The 13,038-nt window shown below is 50.2% G+C and overlaps 1 protein-coding gene across 1 annotated transcript in view; it reads right to left on the reverse strand.

Annotated features, from left to right (window-relative positions):
- The window catches only part of LOC140492539 (acetylcholine receptor subunit beta-like), a 41,152-nt gene that overhangs the window by 12,607 nt on the left and 15,507 nt on the right, over positions 1 to 13,038 (reverse strand). The window contains exons 3-7 of the mRNA XM_072591478.1: positions 6,153 to 6,197; positions 5,641 to 5,750; positions 3,483 to 3,591; positions 2,070 to 2,220; positions 256 to 447 (exon numbers count right to left, since the gene is read on the reverse strand). Of these exons, the coding sequence (XP_072447579.1) occupies positions 256 to 447; positions 2,070 to 2,220; positions 3,483 to 3,591; positions 5,641 to 5,750; positions 6,153 to 6,197 (607 nt within the window). The remainder of the gene's footprint in view (positions 1 to 255; positions 448 to 2,069; positions 2,221 to 3,482; positions 3,592 to 5,640; positions 5,751 to 6,152; positions 6,198 to 13,038) is intronic.

Consider the following 13,038-nt stretch of genomic DNA (forward strand, 5'->3'; position numbering starts at 1 on the left):
CTCCAGAGGAGTCTCCTAATGGCTCTGACATGCAGGTCAGGTGCTAGAAGATGGGATTAGAACTGACAGATGCTTGATGACCTATATGGATGTAATAGACCAAAGGGTCTCTGTATGTGCTATAAAAGTTCGACAACTCTATAACATCCCCTCTCCCACTATCTCCTAAGATTCACATCGTTATGGTCCTGCTCCCAAGACTGAGTTCACCATCTTGACTGACAGACCTCATGTCAGAGGGGGTGGGGATGTTACCTGCATCAGGAGGGAGGTAGAACACCAAGATGGCCAAAATACTGATGAGGACACAGGGAATGATGATGTTCACGATGTAGAAGAGGGGCTTGCGCTGGATGATGAGGTAAAAGGTGATGTCCTCATAGCTCGGATCGTGACTCAGGAAGTTCTTGCGCGAGGGTTTGTGCTGGATTTGCCACTCGCCGTTCTCTATCAGGATTCAGCCACGTACACACAGAGACACACCAGCATAGACACACCCCCACACAAACCCATGTATACACAGAGACACACAGCATAGACACACCCCCACACAAACCCACGTACACACAGAGACACACAGCATAGACACACCCCCACACAAACCCACGTACACACAGAGACACACAGCATAGACACACCCCCACACAAACCCACGTACACACAGAGACACCCCCCCACACAAACCCATGTACACACAGGGACACACCAGCATAGACACACCCCCACACAAACCCATGTACACACAGAGACACACAGCATAGACACACCCCCACACAAACCCACGTACACACAGAGACACACAGCATAGACACACCCCCACACAAACCCACGTACACACAGAGACACAACAGCATAGACACCCCACCACACAAACCCATGTACACACAGAGACACCCCCCCACACAAACCCATGTACACACAGGGACACACCAGCATAGACACACCCCCACACAAACCCATGTACACACAGAGACACACAGCATAGACACACCCCCACACAAACCCACGTACACACAGGGACACACCAGCATAGACACCCCACCACACAAACCCACATACACACACAGCGAGACACCAGCATAGACACACCCCCACACAAACCCATGTACACACAGGGACACACCAGCATAGACACACCCCCACACAAACCCACATATACACAGGGACACATCAGCATAGACACCCCCCCCACACAAACCCATGTACACACAGGAACACACCAGTATAGACACCCCCCCACACAAACCCATGTACACACAGGGACACACCAGTATAGACACCCCCCCACACAAACCCATGTACACACAGGGACACACCAGCATAGACACACACCCACACAAACCCATGTACACACAGGGACACACCAGCATAGACACACACCCACACAAACCCATGTACACACAGGGACACACCAGCATAGACACACCCCCACACAAACCCATGTACACACAGGGACACACCAGCATAGACACACCCCCACACAAACCCACGTACACACACAGACACACCAGCATAGACACCCCCCCCCACACAAACCCATGTACACACAGGAACACACCAGTATAGACACCCCCCCACACAAACCCATGTACACACAGGGACACACCAGCATAGACACCCCCCCCCCCACACAAACCCATGTACACACAGAGACACACCAGCATAGACACACCCCCACACAAATCCATGTACACACACAGGGACACACCATCAGAGACACACCCCCACACAAATCCATGCACACACACACGTACACAGAAACATAGAGACAAAGGAAAAGAAACATGTTATAGGTACCAATTGCAACTCAGAGCTCGACCCCCTCAGCACTCTCCCCCAGTGGTGGCATCAGGTGGGGTTAAGGGGGGTTTGACAGGTGAGGAGGAGGGGGAATGCTGGAGCAGGGTCAGGGCCATACAGGGCTCGGGTGGGGGGGGGGTAAATGGGAGCGGAGGGATGGGGGCGAGCATGAATAGTTTGGGAGGGGGGGGGGGGGGGGGGTAGATGGGTGTTGAAGAAGGGGAGGGCAGGAATGAAGGAGTGAGCTGACCGACCCAGCGAAGACTTACCAGTGAAGGCATTCTTATCGATGATCACCTCTCTGATCTCGTGCCTCCCCGAGTTGTCCAGGGAGTGCTCCAGGGTCACCTCCGAAGCATCGTATGTGTAAGATTTGAAAACCATGGTGCAGTTCTGCCAGTCAAAGGGGAAGTACTTGACCTACGATAGGGGTTTGGGGAGAGAAACACACAACAGGCAAGCTGAGACCAGCACCGACTCTGAACACGACCCCGTGTGGGAACGGGAGACTTGGCCCTGCCTTTGGCAAGAGCTGTCCGTACGCTGGAGGGGGTGAGGAGTCCATTCAGCCCTCTCACTCCTGTTGCCGGCTCGTAGGTTGCGCTCTCCCATTGGGTCTCACGTTCCCCCCTCCCCCCCCCCCCCCACCCCTCGCCCCCATGACCGTTGCGGCCTGGATGAGTGTAAGGGGCACCCCCCCCTCCCCCCCCCCCCCCAGGGCCAGGCTTTGAACGGTCTCCCCCCCCCCCCCCTCCCACTGGGAAGAGCGTTTGCCCACACCTCCGTGACACCAGTGAGGTGAATGATGACCTGCTCGACTCGGGTGTTCCTTTCTCCCTAAGCACCTCCCCCAGCAGCAGCCCCCAACCAATCCTCGTCGGGAGATAGGGATCAGGGTGGGCAGACAGGGAGGGGGAGGTGCAGAAGAACTGGGGGGGGGGGGGACTTGGGGGAGGGTGGAGGGGGTGAGGGGGACTGGGATAGGGGTTGGAGGGAGACTGTGGGGGTGGAGGGAGACTGGGACGGGGGTTGGTAGAGGACAGAGGTGGGCTGGGAAGGGGATTGAGGAGGAGAATGTGAGGAGGGGGATGGTGTGGGACTGGGAAGGGGGTTGAGGGATTAGGAGGACTGGGGCAGTGGAGAGGGACTGGGAGGGGGATTGGGAGGGGGGTGGGGTATGATGTGAGGAGGAGGGGAGTGGGGAATGGGAGGGGGTGAGGGGACCGGGAGGGGGGTTGAGGGGGACTGGAGGGAGGGGGGGGTGGAGGGAATGAGGGGACTGGGAGGGGGGGGTTGAGGGGACTGGAGGGAGGGGGGGGTGGAGGGAATGAGGGGACTGGGAGGGGGGGGTTGAGGGGGACTGGAGGGAGGGGGTTGGAGGGAGTGAGAGGACTGGGGGGTTGAGGGGGACTGGGTGGAGTGGGACTGGGGGCTGGGGGGGAGGGGGGGGGGAGGGGACTGGGAGTGGATGGAGTGGGATGTGAGGTAGAGGGGACGGGCCTAGCACTCACACTCCTCATAGACAAACCCATGACCCGGATGGAGAACTGTCTGACCCGCTGTGCCCCACATTTCAGTTCCAGGGGAATTTTCGAATCCCATGTTCCTTGGATGGCGAATCCCCGGACACAGAACCGGCCGCAGCACCTTCCCTCAGGGTGTGGGAAGGAGGGGTAACTTACTCTGATGGCACAGGAGCTTCGGTAGATGGCAGGGGGGAGCCAGCTGACCACGCCAGTGTGCTGTACCAACACATTGACTAGGAGTGCCACTTCGAAATTACCATCATTGCTGTAACGAGGTAGAGAAAACAAGGAAGCTGCTGAGTAATACGGTAAACGGGCAGGAGAGAGGAGGAAACACAGCAGAAGTCTGGACATAAGACAATAGGTGCAGGAGTAGGCCATTCTGCCCTTCGAGCCTGCACCGCCATTCAATATGATCATGGCTGATCATCCTTAATCAGTGTCCTGTTCCTGCCTTATCTCCATAACCCTTGACTCCACTATCCTTGAGAGCTCTATCCAACTCTTTCTTAAATGAATCCAGAGACTGGGCCTCCACTGCCCTCTGGGGCAGAGCATTCCACACAGCCACCACTCTCTGGGTGAAGAAGTTTCTCCTCATCTCTGTCCTAAATGGTCAACCCCGTATTTTTAAGCTGTGTCCTCTGGTTCGGGACTCACCCATCAGCGGAAACATGTTTCCTGCCTCCAGAGTGTCCAATCCTTTAATAATCTTATATGTCTCAATCAGATCCCCTCTCAGTCTTCTAAACTCAAGGGTATACAAGCCCAGTCGCTCCAGTCTTTCAGCGTAAGGTAGTCCCGCCATTCCAGGAATTGACCTTGTGAACCTGCGCTGCACTCCCTCAATAGCCAGAATGCCTTTCCTCAAATTTGGAGACCAGAACTGTACACAATACTCCAGGTCTCACCAGGGCCCTGTACAGCTGCAGAAGAACCTCTTTGCTTCTGTACTCAATCCCTCTTGTTATGAAGGCCAGCATGCTATTAGCCTTCTTCACTACCTGCTGTACCTGCATGCTTACCTTCATTGACTGGTGTACAAGAACATCCAGATCTCTTCGTGCTGCCCCTTTACCTAAATTGATTCCATTTAGGTAGTAATCTGCCTTCCTGTTCTTGCCACCAAAGTAGATAACCAGCATTGAGCTGATAGATGGGCTAAGAGCCAAGCTAGAATCACTGTGTCCGAGCATCAGGACCCCGGAACCACTTTGCAATGATGTCATGGAGCTGCACATCATCTCGTATAAATAGCATAATGTGGGCGGGGTTAGAACAAACCATACCATATTTGGACTAGAGTGTTACAGCGTCATGAGAGGACATGGATGTGGACACCCAAAGGCTATTAGTCCGTACCTAATGGAACTATAATGCAGTCTGGTGTATCTATGATCAGCGTGTGTAACTGTATTTAGTATTAACGTGTAATGAAGAGTGTTATTTTGAAGTCTAAACTGCAGATAGATTGTCTTTGTCATCTCCTCAACCAATTGACCTCTAACTTGAGGACAGCATCCAACTGCCCGAAAAACAAAGCAAAGGCAAGGAGATGTATTGCTCCCCCCTTCCCTGGTCCTTTTGACCTTTAAGACCTTAAAGCTGGCACCCTTTCGACAATTTGTAGGGTTAGCCATTTTCCCATCGTTAGAGTTGCATTTATATAGCAGATTTCATAATCTCAAGGACATAGAACATAGAACAATACAGCACAGAACAGGCCCTTCGGCCCACGATGTTGTGCCGAACATTTGTCCTAGCTTAAGCACCTATCCATGTACCTATCCAATTGCCGCTTAAAGGTCACCAATGACTCTGAATCTGCCACTCCCACGGGCAGCGCATTCCATGCCCCCACCACTCTCTGGGTAAAGAACCTACCCCTGACATCCCCCCTATACCTTCCACCCTTCACCTTAAATTTATGTCCCCTTGTAACACTCTGTTGTACCCGGGGAAAAAGTCTCTGACTATCTACTCTACCTGTTCCCCTGATCATCTTATAAACCTCTACGCCCAACAACGAAGCATTGTTGTAACGTGTAATGTAGGATCCACAGCAGTCGATTCCCTCACCGTTATCTCCCCTCATGACTAGATAAACCTGTTTCCACGGTGAAGGTTGAGTGATATTGGCGCCCGACCACATCACCCACCCTTTCTCAAAACGGCATCTTACATTCACCAGAAAGGACACGCCAAGGACCCTGGGCACTGACCCCTCCTGACAGTGCCGGGGAGGGAGGGAGAGAAAGTGAGGCACACGTGCAACACACACACAAGAGCAGCATATGCGTACAACATCACTGACTTGTTCAGCAGCACGATGTCAGGGAGCCACACTTTGCCGCACGGAATCCGAAGAACATCGATACCACTGTAATCCTTCGGGTCCCACCTCAACCGATAATCCGTCCAGGCCTTCGTTTGGGGGTAGACAGGGTGCAGGGAGTAGAGAATCAAAAAATTAAATCGCTCCCCACAAATACAAGCCATTAATATCACCCACCAGCCCACGCACAACAGCTTCATCAGCCCTGACTTGTGTCAAGTCCATACACACTCCCTGAGAGAGACAGACAGACTTGGAAAGAGAGAGAGAGAGAGAGACAGAAGCAGAGATAAGCAACACACTGTGCCCTGTGCTTACCACAAAGCCCACTCCCCCTGCATCGTCAAGGGCAGTGATCAGTCAAGCCAGGGCGTGTGCAACCAGGTCAGATTTTAAGCGGACAAGAGTTAGGGTGGGAGGTACAGGGAGCTGAAGGTCAGCGTCTGGGCCAGAAGGAACTGAAGGGCACAGTAGAAACGGACACAGCCTACCAGATTCATGAAGACGTTTGTGGTCATTTCCTCATTCTTTTCATTCTGTTTGAAGAAAGGAAGACCGATAATTAAATTGAAAATTGTGAAAAAACATCACACAACACCAAGTAACAGTCCAACCGGTTTATTTGGAAGCACTCGCTTTCGGAGCCCTGCTCTGTCATCGGGTAGCTAGTGGGACAGGATCATAGGCCACAGGATTCATCGCAAAAGATCAAAGTGTCGCACAACTGATGCGATATAAACACACCATCACAAAGAGGACCTGATAAGAACTGCATGTCAGATAAAACTGGATAAATACATGAGGTGGGAAGATTTGAAGGACAGGGTGATGGGTGAGATGGAGCTGGAGCAGGTCAAGGTTTGTATGGGGCGGGGAGGGGCGTGTGTGCACGAGTGTGTGTTTGAGTGTATGTGTGTGTGCATATGTGTGCGTGAGTGTGTGTGTGTGCACGAGTGTGTGTGTGCATGTGTGCACGAGTGTGTGTGCGTGTACGAGTGTGTGTGCGTGTGTGCATGAGTGTGTGTTTGAGTGTGTGTGTCTGCATGTGTGTGTGTGAGTGTGTGTGTGTGCATGTGTGTGCACGAGTGTGTGCGTGTACGAGTGTGTGCGTGCATGTAATAGTGTGTGTGCGTGTGTGCACGAGTGTGTGTCTGTGCATGAGTGTGTGCGTGTGTGCGTGCGCATGTGTGTGCGCGTGTGCATATGTGTGCGTGAGTGTGTGCGTCTGTGCGTGTGTGTGCAAGTATGTGTGTGTGTGCGCGAGTGTGAGAGTGTGTGTGTCTGTGTGTGTGCGAGTATGTGTGAGTGTTTTTGAGTGTGAGTTGTGTGCAAGTATGTGTGAGTGTGCGTGTTTGTCTGTGTATACGAGTATATATTTGAGTGTTTTTGAGTGTGTGCGAGTGTGTGTGTGCTAGTATGTGTGAGTGTTTTTGAGTGTGTGTGTGAGTGTGCGAGTGTGTCTGTGTGTGTGTGCGAGTATGTGTGAGAGTGTTTTTGAGTGTGAGTGCGTGAGTAAGTATGTGTGTGTGTGTGTGTGCACAAGTGTGTGTGCGTGTGTGTGTGTGTGTGTGTGTGTATTTCACCCTGACTCCCCACAATACCCCTCCCTCTCGGAGACCACGGAAGTCTTTCTTTGTATGAATACACTGTGTGGGGAAGTATTGCACTCTCAGAGTGCCACTTCCTGCCGAGATTATGGACAGCAGATTAAGTGTCGAGGAAATTCCACAGCCTCAAGTTACAAGACTGTTACCCAACTGAGATATCAGATGACAAAACATGTTTAGAACAGAGCGGATGTTAATACTCTGAGGACGAGTGCCCTGGAAGCTCCTGACAGCTGTCTGGACAATTTGTCGCAGGTGGGCTTTCAGGCCCTTGTCCAGCTGTTAGACAAGGGCCACCGATCCCTGACCAATTTACTAAAGGCCTCAAACTAGTCAAGCCAGGCCTCATGAGAGAGGGATGCTGGGAAGGTTTGTGGCCCAGGGGGGGAACAGACAGAGGCTGACAGAAGCACAAGGGATTTTTGAAGCTGGCCATCAGAGAGAACCAGCACTTAACCCCCCCCATCCCCCACCCCACCTCCCACCTCCACCCCCCCCACCCCCACTCTGTATCTAACCTGTGCTGTCCCAATCTTGGGAGTGTTTGATGGGGGTCAGTGTAGAGTGAGCTTTACTCTATATCTGTGGAGTTTAATTCAGATAAATGTGAGATGCTGCATTTTGGGAAAGCAAATCTTAGCAGGACTTATACACTTAATGGTAAGGTCCTAGGGAGTGTTGCTGAACAAAGAGACCTTGAAGTGCAGGTTCATAGCTCCTTGAAAGTGGAGTCACAGGTAGATAGGATAGTGAAGAAGGTGTTTGGTATGCTTTCCTTTATTGGTCAGTGTATTGAGTACAGGAGTTGGGAGGTCATGTTGTGGCTGTACAGGACATTGGTTAGGCCACTGTTGGAATATTGTGTGCAATTCTGGTCTCCTTCCTATCGGAAAGATGTTGTGAAATTTGAATGAGTTCAGAAAAGATTTACAAGGATGTTGCCAGGGTTGGAGGATCTGAGCTACAGAGGCTGAATATGCTGGGGCTGTTTTCCCTGGAACATTGGAGGCTGAGGGGTGACCTTATAGATGTTTATAAAATCATGAGGGGCATGGATAGGATAAATAGACAAAGTCTTTTCCCTGGGGTCGGGGAGTCCAGAACTAGAGGGCATAGGTTTAGGGTGAGAGGGGGAAGATACAAAAGAGACCTAAGGGGCACCTTTTTCACACAGAGGGTGGTACGTGTATGGAATGAGCTGCCAGAGGATGTGGTGGAGGCTGGTACAATTACAGCATTTAAGAGGCATTTAGATGGGTATATGAATAGGAAGGGTTTGGAGGGATATGGGCCGGGTGCTGGCAGGTGGGACTCGATTGGGTTGGGATATCTGGTCGGCATGGACGGGTTGGACCGAAGGGTCTGTTTTCATGCTGTACATCTGTATGACTCTAACCCCGTGTTGTCCCTGTTCTAGGGGGACAATGTAGAGGGAGCTTTACTCTATAATCTAACCCATTGCTGTCCCTGTTCTATGGGTGCTTGATGGGAGACAATGTAGAGGGAGCTTTACTCTATAATCTAACCCATTGCTGTCCCTGTTCTAGGGGTGCTTGATGGGGGACAATGTAGAGGTAGCTTTATTTCCAATTTAAAAAGATTAGAGGAAACTTTATTTTCTGTTTAACAGTAGAGAGAGCTTCATTCTATCTAATCCTTTGCTGGGAGTGTTTGATGGGACAGTGTTGTGGGAGCTTTATTCTTAGTTTTAAAAAAAGAGAGCTTTATTTTCTCCGTTAAAAGTATCGAGTGAGTTTTACCTTCAGTTTAAAAATAAGTGGAGAGCACCTCACTTGCAGTTAAAGAGTAGAGAGCTGTAATTCTAGTTTAAAACAATGGAAATATCTTTACTGTCAGTTTAAAATGAGTAGAGGTAGTTTTCTCTTTATCGAATCTCGAGCAGTCCTTGTCTTGGGAGTGTGTTTGATGGGGGTAGTGTGAGGGCAGCTTTACTGTCAGATTAAAAAGAGTAGAGGGAACTTCCCCATCCCTGGAATATTGGCCTGAAGTTCTGGATTACTCAGTCGGTGATATTAGACCATCTCTCCACCCTTCAGGCTCTCTGCCTGTATTCCTGACGAAGGGCTTTTGTCCGAAATGTCGATTCTCCTGCTCCTCGGATGCTGCCAGACCTGCTGTGCTTTTCCAGCACCACACTCTAATCTAGACTCTGGCTTCCAGCATCTGCAGTCATTGTTTTTACCATATTAGGCCACTGCCTTACCCTCAAAAATACTGCATTAAAAATTGGTAGATCTACTAATAATGACTCTGCCCATTGGAGTAATGGCTTTTATTACCTTGCAAATCTATCTCACCCACTCCAACCAGATCATCTCTGAGGCTTTTCTTTTGAAGACATCTCAGAGTTACCTCCCCATGCCGAGTGACATCTTGAATTGCAGCTTCACCCTATTCCACTATTTCATTGATAATCTCCCCATGCACCCCCACATCCAAGGACTCTCGAACGACTTGCAATGCCTCTTGTCACTATCACGTGGCAAACAGCAAGATGATGGGAGTCGGGGGTGTGGGGGGGGTGGGGGAGAGTGTAGGGGGATGCTGGCGTCCTGACAGAGGTGAAAGGGGGAGAAGAGGAAGGCGGAAAGGTACGGCAGTGAGAGTTTTTATGAGGCTGAAGGAGATAGGGAGGGCACGCTGGTGGCCCAGTGGTTACCACTGCTGCCTCACGGGACCCAGGTTCGATTCCAGCATCGGGTGACTGTCTGTATGGAGTTTGTACGCTCTCCCCAGTGTCTGTCTGGATTTGCTCCGGGTGCTCTAGTTTCCTGCCACAGTCCGAAGATGTGCAGGATAGGGTGGATTGGCCATGCTAATTTACCCATAGTGCCCAGGGATGTGCAGGTTAGGGTGGATTGGCCATGCTAATTTACCCATAGTGCCCAGGGATGTGCAGGTTAGGGTGGATTGGCCATGCTAATTTACCCATAGTGCTGAGGGATATGCAGGTTAGGGTGGATTGACCATGCTAATTTACCCATAGTGCTGAGGGATATGCAGGTTAGGGTCGATTGGCCATGCTAAATTACCCATAGTGCCCAGGGATGTGTAGGTTAGGGTGGATTGTCCGTGCTAAATTACCCATAGTGTCCAGGGATGTGTAGGTTAGGGTGGATTGGATGTGCTAAATTACCCATAGTGCCCAGGGTGTGCAGGTTAGGGTGGATTGGCCGTGCTAAATTACCCATAGTGTCCAGGGATGTGTAGGTTAGGGTGGATTGGCCGTGCTAAATTACCCATAGTGTCCAGGGATGTGTAGGTTAGGGTGGATTGGCCGTGCTAAATTACCCATAGTGTCCAGGGATGTGTAGGTTAGGGTGGATTGGCCGTGCTAAATTGCCCCATAGTGTCCAGGGATGTGTAGGTTAGGGTGGATTGGCCGTGCTAAATTACCCATAGTGTCCAGGGATGTGTAGGTTAGGGTGGATTGGCCGTGCTAAATTACCCCATAGTGTCCAGGGATGTGCAGGTTAGGGTGGATTGGCCATGCTAAATTACCCATAGTGCTGTGGGATATGCAGGTTAGGGTCGATTGGCCATGCTAAATTGTCCCATAGTGCCCAGGGATGTGTAGGTTAGGTCCATTAGTCAGGGGTACATGCAGAGAAATGGGGAGTGGGTTTGGGTGGGAAACTCTTGGGGGGGGGGGAGGGGGTCGGTGTGGACTTGTTGGGCTGAAGGGCCTGTTCCCACACTGTCGGGATTCCATGACTCAATGATACCAGCAGTGTGGAGATCTGAAGGAAATCGGATAACATCGAGAGACGATGGAATTGGATCCAAGAACGTTGAAGGCAGAGGAGATGGTTCCGCTCCCACCACCCTCCTCCCTGTCACCTTTGCTTCAGAAAATCATCGTTTTCTCTTTTGAAAGTCTTAATTGTATCAAGCACCACTGCAGTCTCAGGCAGTTCCTGACCACTTGTTGCTTGAAAAGGGAACAGGAGGCAGGAATACACAAGGTTGTATTAACCTCTGCGTGGATCCCAACTGGAGAGACTGTGTCCTGTTCTGAATTCCACACCTCAGGAAGGAGACTGACCTCGTTAGGAGTGCAGTGGATTCAGCAGAATGGTCCTGGGGCTGAAAGGATTCATTGATTCAGACTAATTACACAAAATACAATGATAAACCTTGGCTCGTGTCACAAAGCTGGTCCTTTTTTTCCTAAAAGCTCTTCTTATCCTCAAGGATACTGTGTCCTTGGGTTTTTTTTCCCCCAGAGGGGTCGCAAAACAGACCAGGCTCCAAAACAGCTGGGTTGATGCAGAGAACGAAACGCTGAGAGTGGTGCTGGAAAAGCACAGCCAGCCAGGCAGCATCCGAGGGGCAGGAGAATCGACGTTTCAGGCAAAAGCCCTTTATCAGGAATTTTGCCCCGAAACGTCGATTTTCCTGCTCCTCGGATGCTGCCTGACCTTGCTGTGCTTTTCCAGCACCACTCTCTAATCTTGACTCTGATCTCCAGCGTCTGCAGTCCTCACTTTCCCAACACAGATGAAAGGGGTTTACTGAGAGACCTGTTTGTTTATATGTGAACAAATGAGACTTTAGGCCAAAGTTTTAGAAGTGACCTGTATAATGAAAGGGAGGTGGTCAGTCCTGAAAGCTGAACCCTTGCTAGAGTCAGAGCAGTGGGAGCTGTGTGTGAAACAGGCTGCTGAACTCTCTCTCCTTCTGCCCTTCTAACTTCAACCTGTAAATGTCTGTATCCTTTTTACTCTGTGTTTAAGGGGGTTTGCTTATTGGGACTGTTGCACGTATCTTTCGGAACAGCGTTATTAAGTCGAGTTTGGACAGACTGAGTCCTCTAGGGATTCTGTTCTTTGTGTTTCATTCCGTAGTTTTGTAAATAAATGTTTGTCTGATGCAAAACCTGGTAGTCAACCTTGCAAACTTACTCTGGGTAATTTTCACTGTACACTTATTGAAACAAATTGCAAAGTTGTGTTCTGGGCTGCCTGCTGAAGACTGGTCTGGCTTAGTCCATAACAATCGAGGTGGTTGTCATCATAAAATCAATTTGAAAGAGTCAACAGTGTTCAGAATACATATTTATACTTGAGGACTGCGGAACTGGAATTTGGGACTGTGCGGACATTCTGGATTTAAAAGTGCTTTTACCATGTGACTTCTGAGAGTTGTCTTCAGTTGTAACTTCTGAAGTTTGTTGTGGTTCAGTGACTATTTGCCAAAGGTTACCTGAGTTTTTGAAAAGCATGCAAACCTTTTTTTAAAAATAAATCCAGGTCTTTAGGGAAGATAAAAGATGAGTTTGATTACTTCAATTCCTAGACATTCAGGTCGAAGGGGCCCGATGTTGTAGGCTACCTAGCAACAGCCTCTGGACTGTTGCGGTGTTAGCGAGTTTTAAAAAGATTTGTAGCTCAGGTTGAGGTGTTGGATGTAGGTTTGCTCGCTGATCCGGAAGGTTCATTTTCAGACGTTTCGTCACCCAACTAGGTAACATCTTCAGTGAGCCTCCGTCAACTAACGTCATCTACAAAATACCGTGCAAGAACTGTAACAAACACTATATTGGACAAAGAAGGAGAAAACTAGCCACCAGGATACATGAACATCAACTAGCCACAAAATGACATGACCCTCTCACTAGTATCCTTACATACAGATAAGGAAGGACACCACTTCAATTGGGACAGCCACCCTAGATCAAGCCAAACATAGACACGCACGAGAATTCCTCGAAGCATAGCATTCCAACTGGAACTCTATCAACAAACAC

This window comes from Chiloscyllium punctatum, chromosome 21 (assembly GCF_047496795.1).
Source record: "Chiloscyllium punctatum isolate Juve2018m chromosome 21, sChiPun1.3, whole genome shotgun sequence".
Lineage (NCBI taxonomy): Eukaryota > Metazoa > Chordata > Chondrichthyes > Orectolobiformes > Hemiscylliidae > Chiloscyllium > Chiloscyllium punctatum.